The sequence below is a fragment of the Mastigoproctus giganteus genome, chromosome 7 (assembly GCF_048544385.1).
Source record: "Mastigoproctus giganteus isolate SK-2022 chromosome 7, ASM4854438v1, whole genome shotgun sequence".
Taxonomy (NCBI): domain Eukaryota; kingdom Metazoa; phylum Arthropoda; class Arachnida; order Uropygi; family Thelyphonidae; genus Mastigoproctus; species Mastigoproctus giganteus.
Genome location: NC_143581.1, coordinates 138618961 through 138645707, shown reverse-complemented (window position 1 = coordinate 138645707; position 26747 = coordinate 138618961). Strand labels below are relative to the sequence as shown.

Genomic DNA, 26747 nt, shown 5'->3' with positions numbered 1-26747 from the left:
TAAATAAGTTAAAATGCATTAAAATATAAATATAAAAGCGATAAAAAGACGATAAAAAACACTATTAGAGCTTTCGGAGGTGTCTGCCTCCTTCCTCAGTAATAGTGAGACTTAAGCGACACATCCTTAAATACCAGGTTATCATCAAGAGTCCGACTAAGAAATCAGAGTGCCCAAAATCCTACAGGCCCAGCGCACTTCTTTCAGTAGTTAGCAAATTATTTGAAAGGCTACTGCACAAACAAATCCTCCAACACTACGAAGCAGCTGGCCTCCTATCTGGGAATCAGTTTGGATTTAAACCGGGATCCTCCACAACAGAAGCCCTCAGAAACCTAACTATCAAGGTCAAAGAATGTGACAACAAATATTTCCTCGTAATATCGATTGATTTTGCCAGGCATTCGACTCACTCTGGTGGCAGAGCGTCTTGGGCAGACTCAGGAAAGCTAAAGTACCTATCAACCTCTATAAAGTCATAGAAACCTATCTCTCACAAAGAAAACTTGAGATAAACACTCCATACAAAAAGATCGCAAGAACAGTACACAGAGGATGTCCACAGGGGTCTGTATTGGACCCACTCCTCTGGAACTTGGTATTTGATGAGTTCTTGAGAATGGACCTAGGTGCAGTGGGGGGTGCAGGCCTTCGCAGATGACTTGATTTTGACAGTGCAAGCAAACTCCAGAGCCCAATTGGAAAACCTAGCTAATCAGGCCCTGCAGTACTCCAACAGTGGGCCAAGAAGAATTTCTTAACAATTTCACCGACAAAGACATTCTCGGCACTGCTCAAAGGAACCCTGCAACTGACACGACCACCCCAGATTAAGATTGATGGGACAACTATCAAGTTTGCTAGTCAACTAAAACACCTGGGTGTCATACTAGACAATAACTTATCCTTCCAACCACATCTCAAATTCCTAAGACAAAAGATCAGAAACTGCTCTGCCATGGTAGCTAGGGTCACAAGGCGAGACTGGGTTCTCAAAAAGCGTACCCTAGCCTTATACTACAAGACAACCTTCCTCCCAATAATTACATACGCTTCAGCAATCTGGTATGACAAAACTGCCTTAGTCGTAAATAAGAGAACTCTGGATGCAATTCAACGCACCATCCTCCTCACTACCACCAGCGCCTGCAGAACGGTGAGTAACCCAGAGCTTCAGGTGATAGCAGCAGTACTTCCACTTGATCTTGAAATGGCAAGAACAGGACTCCTCTACTACTTATCTAAGGGAATAACCACCACTTTCTTGGAATTTACAATAGACCCAACAAACAACCAGAAAAGATCTGGCTTCAGTCTCACCTGCTGCAGATGTGGCAGGACAGGTGGGCAGAAACAACCAAAGGAGCAATCACCCACAAGTTCTTACCGCAACTTGAAAAAATCTATCCAAAATCACCTATTTGGTTCTTTCTGGGGTTGCAAACATACTTGCTAACTGGACATGGCCCCTTTAACGCAAAGTTAATGGACTTCGCCCTTGCAGAGGACCCATGCTGTACATGTGGAGAGATCGAAACCTGGGAACACCTCGTGTACGACTGTCCGCAATATGAGGATCTCAGGTGCATTCTAATCACGAGTATAAGATACCTCCCCAGAGGGCAAGAGTTTCACCAACTGGATTCAGAGGAGGAATACAGAGCTCTGACCAACTTCGCTCAAGAACTCTTCTTAAGAATGAGAACGTTAAATGCAATACACCAGGAGTGAAAGATGACCAGCTAGATAACAAATAAAAACATCCTTTAGGACACACCCCGGAATGAAAATTATGTGGAAGCTACTAGCTGTCTACCAAGAAACCCTGCCTATGTACCAACAAATATGAGACCTAAGTGAAACTGATAAATATACTGAATGAAGATAGAGAACCAAAAACAAAGACATTCAACTTGGACAGGACACTATCCCACGAGTGATTCTAGTACCGGACTTATGACTACACTACGACTGATGCAGCCTCACTGCCATGTAGCCAAATAGCGATCTCTACCAGCTCCCTTGCCTGGTTCCTTTCTTTCCTATCCCTGGCAGGGGGAGGAGGAGATGGTCTTCCTGTTTCCTCCCTCCCCTACCACCCCATGTATTTCGCCTGGTGAGGCATGGGCATGCCTTACTGACCATCTGGGGTTGCCTTCCCTATCGACCCCATATTTCTGTCTTGCCCACCAGCCTTCAGTCTCTTCCCCCTACTCTGACTAATACGCCAGCATAAACCCCACATAACTAATCAAAATTAACGATTTCTAAACTGAACCACATTAACCTCTCCTGGCTTTTCTAAACTTAAGTGCCCATGTTTTGTTTTGTTTTTTTTTTTAGGTCCTAGCCACCGAAATCTCAGAAATTAGATGGCAGGACCTGCCAGAGTGCATATAAGCTACTGGGTTCCTGGTCTGCCTCCACGGGGCGTAAGTGGGGCAATGTTGGGCCCCAATTGGGGTTTAGCAGCTAAATGACCAGAAGAACAATGGTACATGACACTAAACGATCCAAGACCCACACACTTTTAAATCTCTGGCATTTACAGCGTACTGTAACACACCACAATGTAAACTACGTGGAGATGGGGGAAACCCCTGGTTCCGCTTGACCCTAAACACACTTACAACTCTGACAAAAACCAGACATTACACTTTTTCTGGCTTTTATAGAGATTCCGTACTTCTTCACAAAGTACCATGGTGCAGATGTGGGAAAACACCAGGAGGCACCTTCCGCAAAACACTGTCTTCTAACAAAGTCACTATAGGCTGCAGAGCATGATAGGGCGCATTGTAATGCTGAAACAGAAAAGGACCTCCCAGGACAGCATCTCAGCCAAACTTCATTTGGGACCCATGCTGCATTAAGGCACGGGCCAGCAAAACCCTTGCCCAGAGTGCCATTCTTTAACGGGCGCCAAATTTTACAAATCATGAAAAATATATACAGTTGTGCCCCTGTATCCGCTGATTCAGTTACCCGTGGTTAACCACGGAAATAAAAACGAAAAAACTAAACACGTACTACTTGTGTGTTCAACACGATGCTTCCCTTTATTTTTTTATGATGTCGATTTTAAATCGAATAGCTTCTCTTTATTTTTTTACAATTTCGCGTATGGTTTGGTCACCAACATTATAATGGTTCTTTAGAGATTTAACGGATGCACTGTTTTCAAACTTTTGAATAATTTCAAGTTTTTGTTTAATTTGAAACACAACTCTTGCATTTGCCCATCATTTTTACGATTTCTAAACAAAAAAAAAAATTTCCGACATCCCTGACATAAAATTTGTCCTTTTGTGGTGCGGCGGAACATAACAATCGGCACAATGCACTAAATCAAACTAAACATTTGGTCTTTTTCTTTTTTTTTTTTTTAAGCTGTAGGTGTGAAGACAGTGGGGGTTACAAGATAACAGGTACACTAATCTCCCAATGACGACTTAACTTATTACTTGAATTTTGTGATTTCTGGTTGATTTTTTTTTTTTTTTTTAATTTGGAGTCTTGAAGTGTCCCGGTAAATCGAGAGTCTGCTGTACTTTATTTTTACTGTATTTAATGTTGATAATGTCTTACTGTGTGTTTAATTTCTGAATTAAACTTTATTATTGTATGTACAAGAAAATCATTGTTATATAGGGGGTTAGCAGGTGTTCGCTTATATCTGCAGTTTCAGTCATCCACGGTAGGTCTTGGAACGTATCTCCCATGGATACAGGGGTCTTACTGTATATATATCTTTAGTAAAGGGGTGCCGAAAAATCTTCCTCTGTCCGGCACTGCTTGAGACAATGCATTCTGGTAAATAATGTTCTCCAGGCATCTGGAAAAGAAAACAGATGCCATCAGATGGAAAACTGTGTACCGTGATTTCTCACTTACATAGCACAGCTTTCCAATTTTCCACGGACCAATTTTGATGGGTTGTACACTTGCCTAGTGTACAACCCATCAAATGCTATGGGACGTTTAGTTCATGTGCTACAAACCCTTCCATAAAATCTGATGATATGAAGTTCCCTGAGTATCATCTTTGTATTAATATCAGCTCCAGTGGCCACCCTTAATTCTTGGTTGATAATATTTTGTGAGAACTCATGGGATTTGTGTATCACTCTTCTGGGCATCCTTAGATCACTTTTTGCCAAATGCTGTATCTACCTGATTTTCCCATCCATAGCAAGAATGCAATGTTTCAATTTAGTGAGCATGCCCATCACCAGTCTCAGGCATTGCAGCTTTGCTACAATGGCATGAACAGACTGACTGCTAATATGGTATCCAATTATGATCCCCCCCCCCCCAATGTCCTGACCCATCTATTGCATTTTGTTGGTCTGCTTACTTATAGCATGAATGCAGTTACATTTATACCTATTCCTAATAGATACCAAAAGTATCCAGACACCTGAGAGTTAAGAAAAAATAAAATAAAATAATATATAAGGCTTGATCAAAAAGTTTAGGGACTGAACTAATATTTAGCATTAGCATTAGTAGAGGCATTTGATGCAAGAAAGCAAGCTTATGCAGCATCAGCCAAAAAAAAAAAAAAAACCCACTTCCACTTCACCCCTCTGTTCGTTCAAAATACCTGTCCAGCTGAGCCTTAAACTTATTTAGGCTATCAACCTCCACTACAAGGGATGGAAGTCTGTTCCACCAACCAACTACCTGCTGGCTAAAGGCAAATTTCCGCACATCTATCCTACATCTGTCTTTCTTCAATTTGAATTTATGCCCTCTCAGGTGATTATTCTGAGCTAGAGGAAGAATCCCATCAGCATTGAGCATGCTCAAACCATTCAAGGCTTTATACACCTCTATCAGATCACCTCGCTGGTGCCTAGTCTCCAGACACTGTAATTTGCAAAACTTAAGCCTTTCTTCGTAAGAGCACCCCTTTGTTCCATTCACTAATCTTGTTGCCCTTCTCTGTACTCGTTCCAGCAGCTCTACATCCTTCTTGAAATGAGGCCTCCAGATCTGTATACAGTACTCTAGGTGTGGCCTGAGCATTGCCTTATACAAGGGAATAATCACCTCCTTATCCCTGCTGGAAAAATTCCTGTATATCATTGACAATACTCCATGAGCTACTCTTGCAGCCCGTCTGCACTGCTCAGAGAACTTCATATCTGCCTGCACAACCACCCCCAAGTCCCTTTCATTCTCTACGACTGTCAGTGTAGTACCACAGAGTTGATACGTTGCTCTGGGGTTGCTGTTTCCCATGTGTAGTACTTTACATTTGTCAATGTTAAACTTCATTTGCCATCTCTCAGCCCATCTGCTCAACCATTCCAGATCCTGTTGCAGCAGCATAGTGTCAGTAGTGTCCTTGACAACACTGCCAACCTTTGTATCGTCTGCAAACTTGGACATTAAGCTTGATATACCATCATCAATATCATTTATAAATACAGAAAACAATAATGGACCCAACACTGAGCCCTGAGGGACTCCACTAATAACATTAGTCCACGATGAGCAGTGTCCATTGATTACCACTCTCTGTCTTCTCCCCCTCAACCATCCCTTTATCCATAGCAGCAATTTGCCTCCAATGTCACACTGCTCCAATTTGTGTAGCAGTCTTCCATGTGCAACAGTATCAAAAGCCTTTCTAAGATCCAAGTATATAATATCAAAGCTATTCCCTGCATCCAGTTCTTTTGTGACTGCATCATAGTATCCAATCAAATTTGTCAGGCAAGACTTCCCCTTAACAAAACGCTTGCTGTGTCCCAGCTATAACTGAAGTCTTGTCTAAATGATCCTGCAGTGCTTCTTTAACCAGTGCCTCCATTAATTTTCCTGGAACAGAAGTTAAGCTCACAGGTCTATAATTACTTGTGTCAGCCTTTGATCCTCCTTTGTGAATTGGGGTCACATTTGCACATTTCCAGTCTATGGGTACTTCCCCTGAGTCCAAGGAAGCTCTCATAATTATGGCTAAGGGTTTGCTTACTTCCTTTGCTGCCTCTTTTAATATAACTGGATAGATCCCATCCACCCCGGGTACCTTTCTTGTGTTTATCTTCAACAGTTTCTCCTCCACTTTACTCCCAGTTATTTGAAGATTCTGTAGCTTACTACTAGAGTTGAATACACCTCTGGCATTCCCCTCGCTGAACAACTCCTCATGTGTGAATGTCGATGCAAAATATTCATTTAGTTTGTTAGCTACCTGAGCAGGATCATCAACAGTTGACCCATCAATATCAAGTGGACCAATCTGATTCATCCCCTTCCTTCTAGAGTTTACATAAGTAAAGAACTCTTTGCTGCTTTTCTTTGCATCCCTTGCCAAGGATTTCTCGTAATCTGCCTTCGCCTGCCTAACCTCCTTTGTAACTTGGTTGCATATCAACTTGTATCTATCATGGGCTTCTGTGTCATGTGTTAATTTGTAAGTATCCCATGCATTTTTCTTCTCTGCCATATGCCTCATTAGTTCATTTGACATCCATTTTGGCCTAAACCTTGAACAATATTTCTTAGTTGGTATGTAAAGCCTAGTAGCTTCCAAGATAAGTTCTTTGAATGCTTCCCATTTTGAATATGCTGTTGGTAACATCATCAGTTGGTCCCACTGTATAGAATTTAAATACTGTCTCAGTCCATCGTAGTTGCCTTTACGGAAGCAATAACCCTTCCCTTTACCTAATGGTAGTTACCTCTTTGAGTAAATCCCACTTCAGCACACTGTGATCACTGCCACCTAGTGGTTCATTTATCTGCAGATTCTTAATGCATGAAGAATCACTGCTGATAATCAAATCAAGAGTATTACTCCCTCTAGTTGCCTCCCGAACATGCTGATGTAGAAAACAATCATCCAATAAATCCACAAAAGCCCTGCTAGTGTGTGAGTGACCAGCCCCCAAATTCCAGTCAATATCTGGGAAATTAAAATCTCCCATTATAAGACTCTCTGATTTACTGGCCCACTCTATTTCCCTGTACAGTTTCTTAATATACTCATCAGAGTCATTAGGCCTATAGCACACTCCTACTCTCAATTTTGATCTCCCAATGCTTATGTCACACCAAACTGACTCAACACTGCACTGTCCAGCGATGTCAACTGGCTTCACTTCCTTGGTTTTTATGTGTTCCTTAACTAATAGCATAACCCCTCCCCCCTTCCTATCCTGTCTATCCTTTCTATAGACGTTGTACTCCCCCAAATTCCAGTTCTGCATCCCTTATATCTGTGTGACATCACGTCTCTGATATCCCAACAATATCTGCCTTTGATGTTTTGAGCAATACCTCAAATTCATCAAATTTATTTACTAAACTCCTAGCATTGGTGTACACGCAAGTATACCTGCACCTGTTTCTATTCTTAGCTACCCTAACACAACCCATGTGTTTACTTGTACCGCAATGGCTCCCAGCAGTCTCTGAAATATCATGCATCTTGTTTTTCAGGCTTTGCTCATTCTAATAGAAGCAGCGCAAGAATCTCTTTCACCTCTGCCAGTGACTACTGTGAATCTATTGGTCTTTGTCTCCCCCCAAGCTAGCAGTTTTCTGACCCACCTAACACTGCCTCGATAGCATCAGCAAATATTCTTGCACCCTTTCTATTTAAGTGTATCCCATCCCGGTAGAAGCAATCTCTCCTGTTAACAAGTACAGTCCAGGCTGAAAAAAATTCTACCCCTATTTGGGAAATTATGAATCCTACTGGAAATTTGGATGGATCTCATTTCATACTAATGCTTCTGTAACTTCTGGAAGCATTCCTAATAAGTTTCTTTTGGAATTGCTAACAGTTCAGAGAAAGGGACACCTTATGGTGGGGAGGCAGTGTTCTCATGTGGCATGGAATAGTGATCAACGGCTGCACCCCTCCATGTTTTTGATAGGGGTACAGTAACCATGCAGAGGTACCAAATATTCTCGAACCATATGTACGATTTTTTAGGGGTGCAGTTGGCCCAGATTTTCTTTTCATTCATGACGTCACTGCACATATAGCTCAAGTGGTGGAGGAATATCTTGAACCTGATGATATCCAATGACTGCTGTGGCCAGAATGATCATCAGACTTAAATCCGATTGAACATGTGTGGGATGCCCTTGGTCACTGCTTTGCACACTGACAACCAACTCCTCGGTTTCTTGGTGAGCTAAGGCCTACATTTGTGGAAGAATGGGATTTGTTGCCACAGAATCTTATAGACACCTTTATATTGAGCATGATTCACTGCTGTCAGGGCTGTTTGGCCATTTATTTCTCTCTCTCTCTCTCTCTCTCTCTCTCTGCATGCAAAACTAGTTTCACACAGAGAGTATTTTCAATTAGCTGCTGATAATATTAAACAAGAACATTTTTTCATTTTGTGTATTTGTACTTTTATTTAGTAAGACAATCCTATAATAAACTTGGCAGAATTTAATGTTTATTTTGTACACAACTGATCAGTTTTGGTTATACAAGTTGCAGCGATACAATTTGTTTTAACAAATGTAATGTACTGGTTATTATGATCATATATTTTCCAGAAATAGATGTGATATTTATTTTCTATAATATGCTTGTATTAAGATTTTTAACTTCATGGGCACCTTTCATTGTATTACTATAATATTTGGTATAATACACAAATAAATAATGTCTACAAATGTACAAAACTATATCACAAATGTAGCAGTTCGTAATTTAAAATTTTTACACATTTGCTTCAATTTTAAATAAATATAATTAAGAAAAATCTAGTAAAAATATGTGAAATCAGTTAATCTCACCTTACTTTTCTGTCCATTGCTAATATTTTGCTTTGCTTCCGCAGTAAGACTAAAAGTAAAATATTTATTTATTAAATATAAAAAAAAATATATTACATATTTATATATTTTCTTATTATTATACTTATATATAATACATATGCTAAAAATATATATATACAGTCAGTTCTGCTATAACATGGTAGATGTATCCTAAAAATCTCCATGTTATGGTATTTTGTGCATTAAAAACAACAGGGCTCATGGAAAAAATAGGGATAGGGGGCAGATCACTCAAAAAAAAAGTTGTCTGGTAAGTAAAACACTAAAAAAAAAAAAAAAGGTAGAAATTCAATAAAATTGCTAACACAGGTAGGCCTAATGTAGCCCAGTGGTCAGGAGCAAGAGTGCATAGCACGCATTCCTTGAGTGGACCGGGGTTCAAGCCCATGGCTACTAAATACGATAAATATTTGTGTTGACGATTTATTGTAAATTCTACTGACTTGGTTGTTGTGCCGGAGTATAAACAGAAAATTTATTTATCTTAAATTTCTAATAAATAAATAAATATTACAGTAAATATAGCACTTTACCTTTATACGATATGAAGTTTGTTTGTTTGAAGTGGGTGTGGTGAAGGGCTTTAGCTGATGAGCCAAAGGGGTAGAAGGAGGGTTATCATTCTTAGGAAGAAATGTTGTTATACCCGATGTGGAAGGGTGTGATTCACTGTCCTGCTTTTCTTTCTTCTGTGCTGGTTTAAAATAGTTATCTAGCTTTTGTTGCTTTTCCTGCCTCCTTTCATGCAGGAGCTGCCTGTATGGTTCCAAATGGGTCCGAATGCACCAAGCACTAACCTATAATATTTTCAGCATTAAAATCATTATCCTCAATCCACTGCAGGTGCTTCTCAATTCCACTTAAAGCACCTGATAACTCTGCTGTTTTAATTTCTCGTGGGGCAGCCTGCTGGACTTCGTTGTCAAATCTTCAATAGATAGATCCTCATTGTGAGACCCAACAAGCTCTTCTACATCTTCATTTTCTACTTCCTCTAAACCAACTTCCTTTGCAAGAACAGCACCACCTGCTTTGATTTGTTTTAGTTGCTGTGAAGGTTCAAAGTCTTCAAAATCGCGAATTAAATTAGGTATAAGTTTGTGCTGCACACGATTCAAGCAGTCTCTTGTAACATCCGTCCAGGCTTCTACAATCATATCAATGGCAATTTTGATGTTAAATCTCTTCCAAAATTCTATAACAAGGCACAAATTTCTATGTTTGTGCCTTGTCACCTTCAGTAGCAGCAATTAACATCTTGAATGTTCGTCTTAAATAGCAATAGTAAGTGGAAATCCTTTTGCGGCTTCCTCATCTGCACTTGCGGCTTTGCCAGACAGTTTAACATCGTGAAAAGAGTAGTGGTGTTTGAAGCCACTAAACTAGCCGCTACTAGCATTAAAAGGAGGCACTTCTGCAGGATTTGGTGATTTCTTTTTAAGGCTTATAGTTAATGCTTTCTCTTTCACTGTGAGAAAGTTTGCTCCCAATTTTTTTTTTTTTTGGTTTGGTCTTCAATCCATATGTTTAGCAGCCTTTCCATTTCTTTAGTTCTAATTGACTTTGCGGCACTTGAAGTTGTTCCAGCTATACACATAGCTTTTATTTTTGCGGCATTGTCTCCGATAGTGCGCGATGTGGATTCATTTAAGCCTGTTGCTCTTGAGATATCACCTGTTCTCTCATTTCTTTCAAAACGTTTTATTATTTCAAGTTTCTCTTCTATGCTTAATGCTTTCCTTTTGCACTCACTACTTGACTTCTTGGAACCAGAACGCTCACCTGTGACGCTGTATTTCTGGGACCTTGTATAAATATACTTTTTATAAAGAAAAGTTAACAAATGTGGGAGAACAGTCCAACACACACACACAATGTAGGATAACACATGGGGATAAAATGAGGTAAGAGATACATAAGGTTTGTGTGCGTAAGGTGAGAGAATATGTAGCGTGTTTCTGCCTTTACAGCGGAAACACACTATTATCACCTTATACATTGAGCTCACATGTAACCATGTCAAACTTTAAATGTGTGGGAGCTATATTTCCCATTTAGTTGTTATGGTAGTGACCTCCAGAAATGTGCTCCTCCGTTCATGCTATCCCATCTCATGAAATTTCTGTTTGACCAAAAAATCTTGTGAATACAGCGAATGACAACAGACTGACCAATACAGTTATCGTAAATGGGAAATATAGCTGTCGCACATTTGACGTTTGATATTTTTTAAGCTTAGTAAACTTGTATGTATTGCTGCACAGGTCACTACATTCAGCTTGGTGCCGGGTTTTGCGTTCACCTGGTGTTACTCGCAGACGAAATTGCATGTGAGCAAATGCGAAAATAGCATTACAGTCACATTGTTCCCTAATATAGCAATCCCATTAGAGCAAATTCGCGTTGCAAAAATTTGTTATTGCAGAACTGACTGTACAAATTTATATATATACATATTTTTCTATTTTCTTATTATTATTATTATTAGACTTACATAACACATACAGTAAAAAATATATATAAAAATAATTACAACAAGGGAACATGAATTGTCCTCTTGTAATTAACATGAACATGATTTCATCATACAGAAATTTTGTTCAAAATTATTTTTATAGAACCACTGTCAAATAAGTTCTACTGCACTTTTCTAACAAATATTAGTGTTTATTTCTGTTTTGTTTTAACTCAATTTTGAAATCAATAATAAATAAAATGACACTTATTAATAACATTAAATATATTTGCACAGAGATTAGTTTTGAAAGCATATTTTATTCATAAAAAATAAACTACGCATTCAAAAATACAGTGTACTACAGTAAGTATAATACATTTCTAGTAAGCAGTAATAGAAATTCAATTTTAATGCAATATAAAACAGTGCAATTTGAGCCTGCATTAGCATTAGTAGAGGCACATGATGCAAGAAAGCAAGCTTATACAGCATCAGCCAAAAAAAAAAAAAAAAACCCTTCCCATTTCACTGACCCATTCATTGCAAATTTTTGTCTAGTTCTGCCTTGAATTTATTTAAGCTATCAACTTCCACAACAACAGATAGAAGTTTGTTCCAGCAATCAACTACAGAGATGTGCAAGTGTATCCCCAATTCACAAAGGGGGTTCAATGGGTGAAACAAATAATTATAGGCCTGTTAGTTTAACTTCTGTTGCTGAGAAAATAATGGAGTCAATGATTAAAGAGGTGAGAAGGATCACCTAGATAAGACTGCAGTAATAGTTCAGACACAGAATGGGTTTGTTAAGGGATAGTCTTGTCTGTAGTATCCAACCAATTTGTTGGATACTACGATGTGGTTACAAAGGAACTGGATGCAAAAAATAATTTTGATATCATATACTTGGATTTCGGGAAAGCTTTTGATACTGTTGCACGTGGAAGACTGCTGCACAAATTGCAGTGGTATGGCATTAAGGGCAAGTTGCTGCAATGGATAAAGGGATTGTTGAGTGGGAGAGCAGAGAGTGGTAATAAACGGACACTGCTCTACGTGGATTAATGTTATTAGTGAAGTCCCCCATGGTTCGGTGCTGGGCCCATTATTATTTTGTGTATTTATCAATGATATCGATAAAGGTATATCAGGCTTAATGTCCAAGTTTGCAGATGATACCAAGGTTGGCAGGATTGTTAATTACACTATAGATAGCATGCTACTGCAACAGGATCTAGAAAGTTAGGCAGATGGGCTGATAAGTGGCAACAGAAGTTTAAATTGACAAATGCAAAGTACACCATATGGGTAGCAGTACCCCATGAGAAACGTACCAACTCTGTGGTACTACACTCAGGGATTTGAAGAATGAAAAAGACCTGTAGGTAATTGCACAGTCAGATATGAAGTTCTCTGACCAGTGCAGAAGGGCTGCCAGAGCAAGTCATGGAGTTTTGTCAATCATATATAGGAATTCTGCTAGCAGAGACAAGGTGATTATCCCTTTCTATAAGGTAATGGTCAGGCCACATCTTGAGTATTGTGTACAGGTCAGGAAGCCTCATTTTAGGAAGGATGTAGAGTTGCTAGAACAAGTACAGAGAAAGGCAACAAGATTGTTGCCTTTCTCTGTACTTGTTCTCTGCACAAATACATGGGCTGTGTGAGGGTAGCTAAGAATAAGAACAGGTGCATTATACTTGTGTGTACACCAAGTAGGCAATGTAGGCAGTTGAGATGAACTCATTGTGTGTGGCCTGGTGAGAGGAACAATGGGGTGCATTTATGAAGAAAGGCTTAAGTTCTGCAAGTTGCAGCATCTGGAGACTAGGCACCTGCGAGGTGATCTGATTGAGGCCTGCCTTGTATAAGGCCTTGAATGGTTTGAGCAAGCTCAATGCTGATGGGATACTTCCACTTGCTCAGACTGAGAACCTGAGGGGGGGGGGGGTATAGATTCAAATTGAAGAAAGACAGTTATAGAATAGATGTGAAGAAGTTTGCCTTTAGCAAGTGGGTAGTTGATTGCTGAAACAGACTTCAATCTGTTGTTGTGGAAGTTGATAGCTTAAATAAATTTAAGGCTGAACTAGACAAATATTTGGAGTGACCGGATAGGCAAAATGGGAAGGTTATTTATTTTTTTTATATGCTTCAACTAATGCTAATAGGTTAATTGCTTGTTAACAGGAGAGACTGCTTCTACAGGAATGGAATACACTTCAATAGAAGGGGTGCAAGAATATTTGCTGATGCGATCGAGGCAGTGTTAGGTGGGTTAGAAAACTGCTAGCTTGGGGTGGATCAATGGCTGATAGGTTAACAGTAGCCGCTGGCAGAAATGAAAATGAATCTTACGCTGCTTCCATTGGAATGAGTAGCAGCCTGGAAAACAAGTTGCTGGGGATTTCAGACTGCTGGGAGTCATCGCAGAACAAGAAAATACATGGGCTGTGTGAGGGTAGCTAAGAATAAGAACAGGTGCATTATACTTGTGTGTACACCAAGTAAGTAATGTAGGCAGTTGAGATGAACTCATTATTGTGTGGGGGACTTGGCCGTGTAACAAACTCATAAGCTTATAGTTCACATCTATACAGAACATGAGGTAGATAACTGCATTTGAAAGCTCCACTCTTACTTTGGAAATCTCTAACTGCCTGTCACCTATGGAACTGGAATGTGTCCAAGTGCAGGTTAACAAGGTAAGCGGCATACTGCACAAGTGACCAGAAGTGTATGTAGACCCATAGTTGGTAAACTGGCCTGCACACATGGGCTTCTTAAAAACAGAAGTTGTAAAACCTGAGCCCATGTGTTGGACTAAAACATCCAAAAAAGGAAGAGTATTATTTGCTTCCAGTTCAACTGTAAATTGGATAAAAGGTGACAGGAAATTGAGATATTGAAGCAGTTGATTTCTGATCCTCGAAGGACAACAGTGAAGATATCATCAACGTACCGACACCAGAGAGTGATAGGAACAGGAAAATTTGAAAATATCTGACTCTAGTTCCTCCACAGCAATGTTGGCTACAATGGAACTGAAGGAAGAACCTATAGCTGTGCCCTGAATCTGGCAGAAGAGGAGTCGTTAAACATGATCATGCTGCCAGTCAAACACAGGTTGAGGACTGTACCTCGCAAGGTGGGAGAGAAGTGAACAGGGAGACCACACTGAAGGAAACCATGACCTCGCCCTCCAAAATAATAAAATCTTTAATGGTATGTAAAAACTGTACACTGTTAGACAGTATAATTAGTTCTCCTACAAGGGGCGCTAATAACTTAGCAATGTATCTACAGAGCTCATATATGGATGTAATATCAGGCTTTGCAGTAGTAGAGGCATATGATGCAAGAAAGCAAGCTAATACAGCATCAGCCAAATAAAGGGGAAAAAAAAAAAAAAAGGGAAAAAAATTCCCATTTAATCTATCTATTAACTCCAAATGTTTGTCTAGTTCTGCCTTTATTTAAACTATCAGCTTCCACAATGACAGATGGAAGTTCAAGCAATCAACTACCCACTGACTTAGGGCAAATTTCAGCACATCTTTTATACAACTTTTTCCTCAATTTAAGTTTATGCCCACTCAGGTTCGTAATCAGAGGAATAGGAAGAACCCTACAGTACTGAGTTTGCTCAAACCATTCAAGGCCTTATACACCTCAATCAGATCACCTCACAGGTGCTTAGTCTCCAGCTGCTGCAATTTGCAGAACTTAAGCCTTTTTTGGTAAGAGCATCCCTTTATTCCACTCACCAATCTCAGTGCCCCCTCTCTGTACCACTTTGGGTTTGGTTTTTATGGTGCATGGACAACTAAGGCCATAATGCACCAAGTCCACTCTGTACCAGTTCTAGTAACTTTACATCTTTCCTAAAATGAGGCCTTTAGATCTGTATATAGTACTCAAGGTGTGGCCTGACCATTGCCTTATGCGGAAAATAGTGATATCATTAGTGAGTGTGCCCATTGGTTTAACTAACTTGACTTCACACTATTCTCAAGGGAATAATCACCTCCTTATCCCTGCTAAGAAAAATCCTGTATATCTTTGGCAAGACCCCATGAGCTGCTCTAGCAGCCAGTCTGCACTGCCTCAGAAAATTTCATATCTAACTGCACAATTACTCCCAGGTCTTTTTCATTTTCTACTACCCTGAGTTTACCACACAGTTGGTAGATTTCTATGACGTTACTGCTACCCAGTGCTGTAGTCATAAATTTAGCAGAAGGTATACTCTACAAACATTATGAAAACAGAGAGTATACTGTGTATATCAGGCTGATTAATCAAATTTCAGAGCGTATGTGGTGTATACCAGTGTGTGTGTGTGTGTAAAAACCAGAAGGTATATGACATTCACCTAAAAAAATCCAGAGGGTATATGTTATGTGACTTGCATTCTTGGCAGAAAAACCTTCTTGTTCGTTTCCTGTGACTCCATGTCCAGGTATCCAATAGAAGAGTATTTTCTTCCTGTTTGTAAGAAGTTGTGCTAAATTTATTTGAATTCATTGTAAAAAGGGTTGACTAGAAGGAAGTTTACACTGAAGACTGGATACAGTAATTAAGGAATTGGTAGAGATAATGGTTTGAGGGTATGAAGACTGTTTTACATTCTCTAGAGCCATCAGGATAGCATATATTCTGCAGTGTAAGTGCTAAACTCCAAAGGGAGCTGTTGAGATACCATAATATTTGGTAAGACTACAGCTGCACCAACTTTACTGTCTGTCTTGGAGCCATCAGTGTAAATTTGGGTGAAACTAGAGAATTGAAAAGAGTGAGCCCATGGATTTGCTTAATACTGAAATCTGGAAGTGCATTCTTTCCCCGAATTGTTGGAAATGTTTATCAACATGTGCCAAGGGTATTTGCAATGGCAGTGTAGCCATGGTATCATCTGGAATTATATTATCCATATTTACTCCCCAACATGTGTATAACCTTTGTAACCCAATTTTGCCAAGGTTTTGGTTTATTTTTATACAAATTATCCCACAGCTATGGAAATCTAGTTTCCGTTCAAACAGACATGAAGAGGTAGTGCTTGCTAGAGCACGTATAGGTCATACCCAACTTACACATCACTATTTATTGCGAGGAAATAATCCACCACTGTGCTTCCTCTGTAATTCAACGCTAACCGTAAAACATATCCTTATAGAGTGCACTCACTATCAGTATGCCAGAAACACATCATTCCGATCCCTATCAAATTTAAATGAACCTCTTCAAATTAGACATATGATTGGAGACAACTCCAATTTACCTGAGTTTTTCCACTATCTAAAACAGATTAATATATTTATGCTCCTATAAACCCTTTTTATTAATCATTACTGTGTCTCTCGACAAGAACAGGCGCAATATGGCCAAAGTAGCTCTTGCGCCAAAAAACCCAACAACAACAACAACAACAACAACAAATTATCCCATTTCGGTGTGAACAGATACTGCCATATAGGATGATGTGGGAAACTTCTGATAATAGCTGCATAATTAAATAGCATAGCATGCCAATGAAGGAGTAGGAGTGGTTCATGCACTTTTGTACAGAGACTCTGAACTGGCAATGTACAAAAAGCTCCTAGTGCAATTCAGAGGGCATTGTGATGTACAGAATCAGGCCATTTTAATACACTTTGTCTGACTGAGGCATATACAGGAGACCCATAGTCCAGTATAGATTTAATTAATGAATGATGTAGTTGTAGCAGTGTGTACCAATCTGCACCCCATGGCATAGCAGAAATTGTCCTAAGCAGATTCGGTTCCCTTAGACATGCTGTATGGATATCCTTAACATGCTCCAAAGAACTTTTTTATCCAGAATTACTCCAAGAAATCTAATAATATGTTAAAAAATAACTGGATGAGAGCTAAGTTGCAAGTCTGGATCAGGATGCAAAAATCCATTTACAGCAAAAATGAAATCCTAAACAGCTAGTTAAAGCAACAGGTTTACTAATACAATTTTGGGAATACTAATACAATAGAATGACACCAGCTGGTAGAGTAGTAATCCCCATGAAAGATTCTATTATACAGGGTGTTTCAAAAATGATAGTCAATAATTTGAATGTGAAAAGTACAAACTAAAATAAGCAAAAAGGTCCCAGTGAACATCGGACCACAAATGAACCATTTGAGATAATGCACATTTTCTGTTAAGATCCGCCACTGACTATGTGAGCACTGGTTTAGCAAAAAGCTGTGAATCCTTTGCTAAGGGTGGTTTTATTAAACATAAGATAATATATTTTTAATTTTTCCTTTTAACACCACAGGATTTTACAGATGTTATATGTTACAGGATATTACAAAAGGTGTTCAAAATACTGTCCCTGAATCCATATGCAGCTTTGTAGTCTTCTCTACATTGAGTTGTGAATCCTCTCAGGCATTCCTGGGTCATTTCTTATTTGCTGAAAGGCTAGGCTCGTTCAACCCAACGCTGCAATTCCTTAACTGTGTTAATATCAAAAGTGTACACCAAGCTTTTTACATGACCCCAGATACAAAAATCCATAGGATTTAAGTCTGTTGATCTGAGATTACAGGCCCACCTCTACCTATCCACCATTGACCAAACTTTCGGTGCACCATCGTGCATAAACCACTTGTTTTGGTGTTGCTGAAGTGAAACATTATCATCATCAAGGAAGTCTGGAAGAACATTCTGCAGGAACTGAAGGTACAGCTCTCCTGTTACCCTGTTTAGCAGAAATTGTGGTCCAATTAGACGGTCTCCTAGAAGTCCTGCTCAGACATTCAACGCGAAATGTTGCCGATGTCGTGACTTGTGAATGCATTAGGATTTTCATCGGAACAATCGTGACAGTTATGAAAATTAAAAATACTATCACAAGTAAACCCAGCTTCATCAGTGAACAAATGTTGTTTAAAAATTGGGGGTTCAGGACACACTGTTGTTGCATCCACTGGCAGAAGTTCACTCTGGAAGGGTAGTCTGTGTTGCTCAGACCTTGTACACGCTGGATATGGTAGGAGTACAGTAAATGGCAATGTAAAATTTGCCACACACCACTATGACTCAGTACACGCTCTTGCAAAGCAATCCTCCTTGTCTAAATTCCTGGATTTTGTTCTACTCTTTCTAACACCCTTTCCTCAACATCAGGTGTTATGCTTCTGGACCTACCTGCTCGTACTTCACGTGCGAAGCACCCATGTTCTCTAAGATGTTGATGTAGCCTGATGAATGTGAACCTGTTGGGCTGCCTTCAGCAGGAAATGCTTCTTGGTACAAACGTGCAGCCTCGAGTGCACTGCTGTTGGCTTTACCATACATGAAGTGCATGTCTGCATACTCTTCGTTGCTGTAACCTCTTTTTATGTTGACTATCCTTTGACAAGTACTAGTATGTCTGCTATGTCTCAAAACATTGAGAGGAGAAATGGAGAGAAAGAGCATAACCTAACTTAAACAACTCAGTGGTGGATCTCAACTAGAAATGTGCAATATCTCAAAAACGATTCACTTAAGACCAGGCTTTTTTTTGCATATTGTAGTCTGTACAGTTCACCTTTAAATCATTGACCATCACTTTGAAACACCCTGTATAGTTTTAGAAGAGCAGATTGGCCCTCTTCACTCAAATGATTTATCATTCGAGAGGATTAAGGATTTCTTTCCCTTTAGCAGAGGCATATGATGCAAGAAAGCAAGCTTATGCAGCATCAGCAAAAAAAAAAAAAAAAACACTGCCAGTTTACCCCTCCATTCATTCCAAATGCCTGTCCAGCTCAGCCTTAAATTTATTTAGGCTATTAGCGTCCACAACAAAAGATGGAAGAATGTTCCACCAATCAACTACCCGCTGGCTAAGGACAAATTTCTACACATCTATTCTACAACTATCTTTTCTCAATTTGAAACTGTGCCCTCTCAGGTTCTTAGTCTGAGCAAGAGGAAGAATCCCATCAGCATTCAGCTTGCTCAACTCATTCAAAGCCTTATACACCTCAATCAGATCACCTGGCAGGTGCCTACTCTCCAGGCACTGCAATTTGCAGAACTTCAGCCTTTCTTAGTAAGAGCACCCCTTTGTTATCCCTCACCAATCTTGTTGCCCTTCTTTGTACTCATTCTAGCAACTTTACATCCTTCCTAATATGAGGCCTCCAGACCTGTACACAGTACTCTAGGTGTAGTATGACCATTGCCTTGTATAACGGGATAATCATCACCCTGTCCCTGCTAGCAAAATTCCTATATATCATTCACAAGACTCCATGACCTGCCTGGCAGCCCACCTCCACTGCTCAGCGAACGTCATATTTAACTGCACAATTACCCCCCAGGTCTTTTTCACTTTACACTTCCCTGAGTGTAGTACTACAGAGTTGGTACATTTGTCTTCAGTTATCACTACCCATATGCAGTACTTTGCATTTGTCAACATTAAACTTCAGTTGCCACATCTCAGCCCATTTGCCCAACTTATCTAGATCCAGCTGGAATAGCATACTGTCTTCACTGTCATTAACAATCCTGCCAACCTTTGAATCAACTGCAAACTTGGACATTAAACCTGATATACCTTCATCAATATCATTGATAAATATACAAAACAACAATGGGCCCAAAACCGAAACTTGGGGAACTTCACCAATAACATTTGTCCATGAAGAGCAGTGTCTACTGATTACCACTCTGTCGTCTTCCACTCAACTATCCCTTGATCCATTGTAGCAAATTAGCCTTAATGCCTTACCTCTCCAATTTGTACAGCAGTCTTCCATGTGCAACAGTATCAAAAGCTTTCCTGAAATCCAAGTATATGATATCAAAATTATTTTTGACATTCAGTTCCTTTGCGACCACAGCACAGTATCCAATCAAATTGGTTAGACAAGCCCTCCCTTTAAAAAACCCATGCTGTGTCTTAACTATTACTGCAATCTTGTCTAGATGATCCTGCATGCTCCTTTAACCAGTGATTCCATTATTTTCACCAGAACAGAAGTAAAATTAACAGGTGTGTAGTTACTTGTGTCACCTTTTGAACATCCTTTGTGAATTTGTGATAAATTTGCACACCTCCAGTCCATGGGGACCTCCCGTAAGTCCAAGGATGCTCTCATAATTATGTCTAAAGGTTTGTTTACTTCCTTTGCTGCCTCCTTTAATATAACTGGATACATCCCTTCCACCCTAGGTGCCTTCCTTACGTTTAACTTCAACAATTTCTCCTCCACTTTGCTTTCAGTTATTACAAAATCACTTAGCTCCCTGTTAGCGTTTGATAAACTTCTGGCACTTCCCTCATTGAATAACTCCTCATGTGTGAATGTAGATGCAAAATACTCATTCAGTTTATCAGCTACCTGAGCATGATCATCAATAGTCAACCCATCTATGTTAAGTGGTCGAATCTGATTCATCCCTTTCCTTCTATAAGTAAAGAACTCCTTGCTGTTTTTGTTTGCATCCTTTGCCAAAGATTTCTCATAATCTGCCTTCGCTTGCCTAACCTCCTTTGTGACTTGATTACAGACTTGTTTATACCCACCATAAGCTTCTGTGTCACCTGATACTTTAATATGCATCCCATACATGCTTCTTCTCTGCCACGAGCCTCATTAATTCATCTGACAACCATTTAGGCTTAAATCCTGAACAGTATTTCTTAGTTGGAATGAAAAGCCTAGTAGCCTCCAAAATTAAGTCCCTGAAGGCGTCCCATTTAGAATTCAATGTTGGTAATATCATCAGATGATCCCACTGTACAGAATTTAAAAACTGTCTGAGTCCACTGTAGTCACCTTTACGAAAGCAAAAGCCCTTCCCTTTTGCCTTGATGGTAGTTACATTTTAAAGTAATTCCCACATCAGTACATTGTGATCACTGTCACCCAGTGGTTCCTTTATGTGCAAATTCTCAATACATGAATAATCACTGCTGATAATCAGATCAAGAGTATTACTCCCTCTGGTTGCCTCTCGAACATGTTGCTGTAGAAAACAGTCATCCAATAAATCCACAAAAGTCTTGCTAGTGTGCAAACCCACAAGTTCCACTCAATATCTGTAAAGTTAAAATTCCCCATTATAAGACATTCTGATTTACTGTCCCACTCTATTTCTCTGCACAATTGCTCATTATACTCAGTGTGAGCTATAGTGGGCTCGCGAGAGTCCACTGTTATTTTTTTTTGAAAATTTGCGAGCCCATCGTTGAAACAATTATTTTACAAATGAAATCCTGAATTTAATTATTTAGTATCCAGAGCCGGAACTATAGTGAGGACAGCAGGAACCCATCCCCTGCATTTTAATCGCCCAATTGACCAGTTATATATTTTAAAATTGCCTAATTTTTGAGTTAATTACAGTCTGACCTCTGTTTAACAAACTTTTTCATAGCAAATTTTTTTGAATTTTCCTTGGTTGGTTTTTAAGGAAACATTTAAAATAATTTCCATAGAACGACGTATTACGAGAAACAACTTTGTATGCATTTTTCTTACCTCTGGCCTTTAGGCAATTTATGTAATTAGAAAGTGCGAATTAAGAGTGAAAAGGTTCCACAACATTACTGGTGTACGTAAAACCTATGGAGCCACATTCTGAGAATGTCGCGCTAGTCAATATGCTTTCCATAGCCAGTCAGAGGATTAAGAAGATTCCCGACACAGTTCATAGCCACTGGTCAACCTGTGTTGTGGTTTCCCCTTTACTCCGACAAGAAGTCATATGTTTTTCGGAGAAGTGAGTGATCCGGATATTTCAGTAACTTTCTCCTGTCTATGTTTGCATGGTCACAGTAGCTGACTATCCGAGTGATTCCGATATTTTGCACAGTATTCAAAGAACTAGTGACAGTAATGACGTCGAGGGGTGGGGGAAGGAAGAATGAGGCAACTCTGAGGTAAACTTTCCGAAGATGAAATGTTGGCAGATTTGGAAACCACGTCGACGCTTTTACTGTGAAGAAAATGTCCAAAATATAATGGCATACAGGCAATAATAAAAAAAAACTGTATGCATTATATCACCAATTTCCAATAAACCAGCATGAATTAAGGATCGTGTAAAGACTGATCATGTGTTTGAGGCCACGATGGGCAGCTTGTAGCTTGCGGATGGCAATATGAGAAAACAAAAGGAAATATTTATTTTTTAATGCTAAAATCACGACATTATACAATTATTTTATAAACACCACATTACTGATAGCAACCACAGTTTAATTACATCAAAATCACAAATTAAAATTTACAAAAAAATCATACAAATTATAATCAAACTTTTAAATATTATTATAATCTTAATAATAATACTTAAGGCTAACTCCATTACTTGTCTAACACTTGTCTCCGTGCAGTGTGCGTCGCAGAACTGATTTATTGTACGGTTGAATTTTGTGATTCGGTGAAGGCGTTTTCTTTCTGATTGATTTGTGTCGTTGAGGGTGGGGGTCTTAGCTGAGGTAGGGTGTTTTTCCCCCTATCCAGCTGTTTTAAAATCTGTAAACAAGTTCGCGATTTAAAAACATCGTCAAGTGGGGGGAAAAACACCCTAGGCATATCAACATAGGAGGACAGTGAGCAGTAAAGGCAGTGAGTGGCACCTGTCAGTAACTGATCTTACCTGCTTAATTAAGCTTATTATAATAAAAACAAGAAAATGGAACATTTTTATGGGGGATATTTTTTCCGGGATTCATTTGGGCCACGATGGGCAGCTTGTAGCTTGCGGACAGCAATTGAGGATTGGAGGGATTATCCCGCTTTGTGCAAACATTTTGAATCAGAAAGTTAAATATCCTGGATTATTAAACAGACTTTTCAATCTGGAATTTCTTAATGATTTAGCACTAATGATCGACATCCTGCAGGAGCTCTCTTACCTTTCAGAAGTTTTACAAAGTCGCAGCATCACTATAGTAAAAGCAGATAAATTAATTATTCTAACTATCAATGCTATCGCTAATTTTAAAAATTCTGAAGGAAATTATGAAGTTAAAATTGAGAGCGTGTTGAAGTTGAAAGAATTTGAAGGAATCGAAAGTAAGAACACATTTTAAAAAATTACCTCATAACACGTTATTAAGGATAAGTTATTAATGCAACAGAAAAATTTTAAATTAAATAAAGAAAATAATTATATTATTGACGATGAGGAATTGAAATAAATTTTAAACATATGCTACCCGGAATCGTGGAATATAAAAGAACTTTCATCTCCGTGGCAAGACGGTGAAAAACGAATAAGAAATTTAAGTTTTCTGATAAAATATGAAATAAAAATTTAATGATTTCAGAGATTTTGTCGAAGAAAGTTTATCTTTAAAAGAGTGAAATTCTTTCTTCAATTAAGAAAGCCAGAAATATCTTTAAAAAACCATTGCGATTAGCAGTGTTGAAGCTGAGCGAGATTTCAGCATAAATGAATAAATCAAAGTATTTTATTATTTTCTGAGGGCTCCAGGGGTTTCCCCTATCTGATGCTGAAGAACAACTGTACATTATTTACAATTTGTGGTTTAGCAAAACATCTTTTGATCCAGCATCTTCACAGGAATGATTACAAACAATAAGTTTCTTGCCTGAGACCAATGTAGTATAGCCGCACATTTGACCATACTGTATATCCATAACACTTGCAACTCAGTTATTACAATTGTTGAAGGCACCAATTTCTATACTAACCTTCACAACTTATACAACTATACAGAAAGTTAGGACCTACCAGTTCGGTTACAATGAGGTCCAACATATATCTTACAATTTATACAATATAAGATTTACAATTTATGCACCTTATTACAGGCCGAAGTCCCAGGATACCGCCCACCCAACAGTGATCCTGGCACATCGACATATATTCTAAACGCTAATATTGCCTTCCGACAATAAATACAAATAAATTTCCTCATCAGAGGTCCTGTAACAATACGATTAATAACAAAGCAACTATATAGAGTGGTAGTATGCTTATTACATAATTATTCTCAGTCGGCAAGTCCTTTCCTTCTGCTGAAAGCCTTGTCAGCAAAGTTAGCCAGTGCCTGATAATTTTCCTTACATTCTAAAAACTTGAGGTTATTTACATCATAAACTTCGGTCAATGTCTGAAGTTGGAATCGAATGTCTACATTATATCGACATTCTGAGATTATATGTTGGACTGTCTCCTCTGAGCCACATTTACATAGAGGAGACGCAGCCAGAGTAAATAACTTTGAGTTTAGGCTGCCATGCCCAGATAGAAGGAAAGCTACGTGAAGACCTGGGTTAAACCAGGGCCAATGTTTTTTGTCAAATTCGGCAACCTGGGGTATAAAAAGGGTAGTAATTCTTCCAGTGTTGCCATTAGTCCATTCGTTTTGCCATTCCTGGAGGAACTGGTTTCTTATTCTAGTGTTGTCTTCTTTCACTGGCATGTCCAGGTTAACAGAAAACTGGTTGAACTGTGCTGCAATACCCTTCCTTCTATAATACTGAAAGTAATTGTACAGTACTTCGTATTTAATTGGCAGTTTGCCGTTGATTACTTGTAGTGCTGAAGTTGAAATCATGCGACAAGCTCTTGAAGTTGCAATCAGAAAGAAGCGCTGGGCTTGAGTCAAGATTTTTATCACCATGACTCTGTGTATACTGGGGCACCAAGCGCCCACAGCATAACAGACAATAGGAATAAATTTGCATTTGTAATACAGTTTAAGAGTGGAGGGTTTCAGACCCCAAGAACCTTTGGTAATTCTGATTATTTTGCCTGTCAAAGTCTTGATTTTGCTTAGTACATATTTAGCATGGGTAATGAATTGAAGTTTGTTATCTAACATAATTCCTAGGTATTTGTACGAGTTAACTAATTTTATTGATTGTTCTTTAATCTTAATACTTGGAGGTCTATTTGGGTCAAATTTCCCTTTGAGAATAATTTATTTTGTTTTGGGAACAGCATTGGTTAATTTATGTGTACTACACCACTCATCTAGGTCTGATAGGACTTCATTAGCACTGATTTCAAGTTGTAGTCTGGAGTTTCCAGAAACAAGGATAATTAAATCGTCTGCATAAGCGATCTTAGTAGTGCAATTATGTTCGGTAGCCAGCCACCCATCAAGGACCATGTTCCAACATACTGGTCCGAGAACTGATCCCTGAGGGCAACCATGAGTCACAGGTCTCGCAACAGAGCAGGATCCACTGAAAACCACAAGTGTATGTTGGACTGTCTCCTCTGAGCCACATTTACATAGAGGAGACGCAGCCAGAGTAAATAACTTTGAGTTTAGGCTGCCATGCCCAGATAGAAGGAAAGCTACGTGAAGACCTGGGTTAAACCAGGGCCAATGTTTTTTGTCAAATTCGGCAACCTGGGGTATAAAAAGGGTAGTAATTCTTCCAGTGTTGCCATTAGTCCATTCGTTTTGCCATTCCTGGAGGAACTGGTTTCTTATTCTAGTGTTGTCTTCTTTCACTGGCATGTCCAGGTTAACAGAAAACTGGTTGAACTGTGCTGCAATACCCTTCCTTCTATAATACTGAAAGTAATTGTACAGTACTTCGTATTTAATTGGCAGTTTGCCGTTGATTACTTGTAGTGCTGAAGTTGAAATCATGCGACAAGCTCTTGAAGTTGCAATCAGAAAGAAGCGCTGGGCTTGAGTCAAGATTTTTATCACCATGACTCTGTGTATACTGGGGCACCAAGCGCCCACAGCATAACAGACAATAGGAATAAATTTGCATTTGTAATACAGTTTAAGAGTGGAGGGTTTCAGACCCCAAGAACCTTTGGTAATTCTGATTATTTTGCCTGTCAAAGTCTTGATTTTGCTTAGTACATATTTAGCATGGGTAATGAATTGAAGTTTGTTATCTAACATAATTCCTAGGTATTTGTACGAGTTAACTAATTTTATTGATTGTTCTTTAATCTTAATACTTGGAGGTCTATTTGGGTCAAATTTCCCTTTGAGAATAATTTATTTTGTTTTGGGAACAGCATTGGTTAATTTATGTGTACTACACCACTCATCTAGGTCTGATAGGACTTCATTAGCACTGATTTCAAGTTGTAGTCTGGAGTTTCCAGAAACAAGGATAATTAAATCGTCTGCATAAGCGATCTTAGTAGTGCAATTATGTTCGGTAGCCAGCCACCCATCAAGGACCATGTTCCAACATACTGGTCCGAGAACTGATCCCTGAGGGCAACCATGAGTCACAGGTCTCGCAACAGAGCAGGATCCACTGAAAACCACAAGTGAGCGATTCTGGAAATAATTCGTGATGAGACGATAAATAGGCACGGAGACCCCGGCCTCTCAGAACCTCTCCAGGACACTTTGCCACCAAACAGTGTCAAAGCTCCCTTTGATGTCCACAAAGAGGCCGAGGACATACTTTTCATTGGAGGCTGAAACATTATTAATAACTAGGTTAATGGCATCCACTGTAGACATCCCAGCAGTGAAGC

The 26747-nt window shown here is 39.1% G+C and overlaps 1 protein-coding gene across 2 annotated transcripts in view; it reads right to left on the bottom strand.

The window, feature by feature from the left end:
- LOC150083222 (charged multivesicular body protein 7) overlaps positions 1–26747 on the bottom strand; it is a 266289-nt gene that overhangs the window by 108553 nt on the left and 130989 nt on the right. For both annotated transcript variants that reach the window (XM_090377112.1, XM_090377114.1), the window contains exon 6: positions 8776–8824. In XM_090377112.1, the coding sequence (XP_090233238.1) occupies positions 8776–8824 (49 nt within the window). The remainder of the gene's footprint in view (positions 1–8775; positions 8825–26747) is intronic.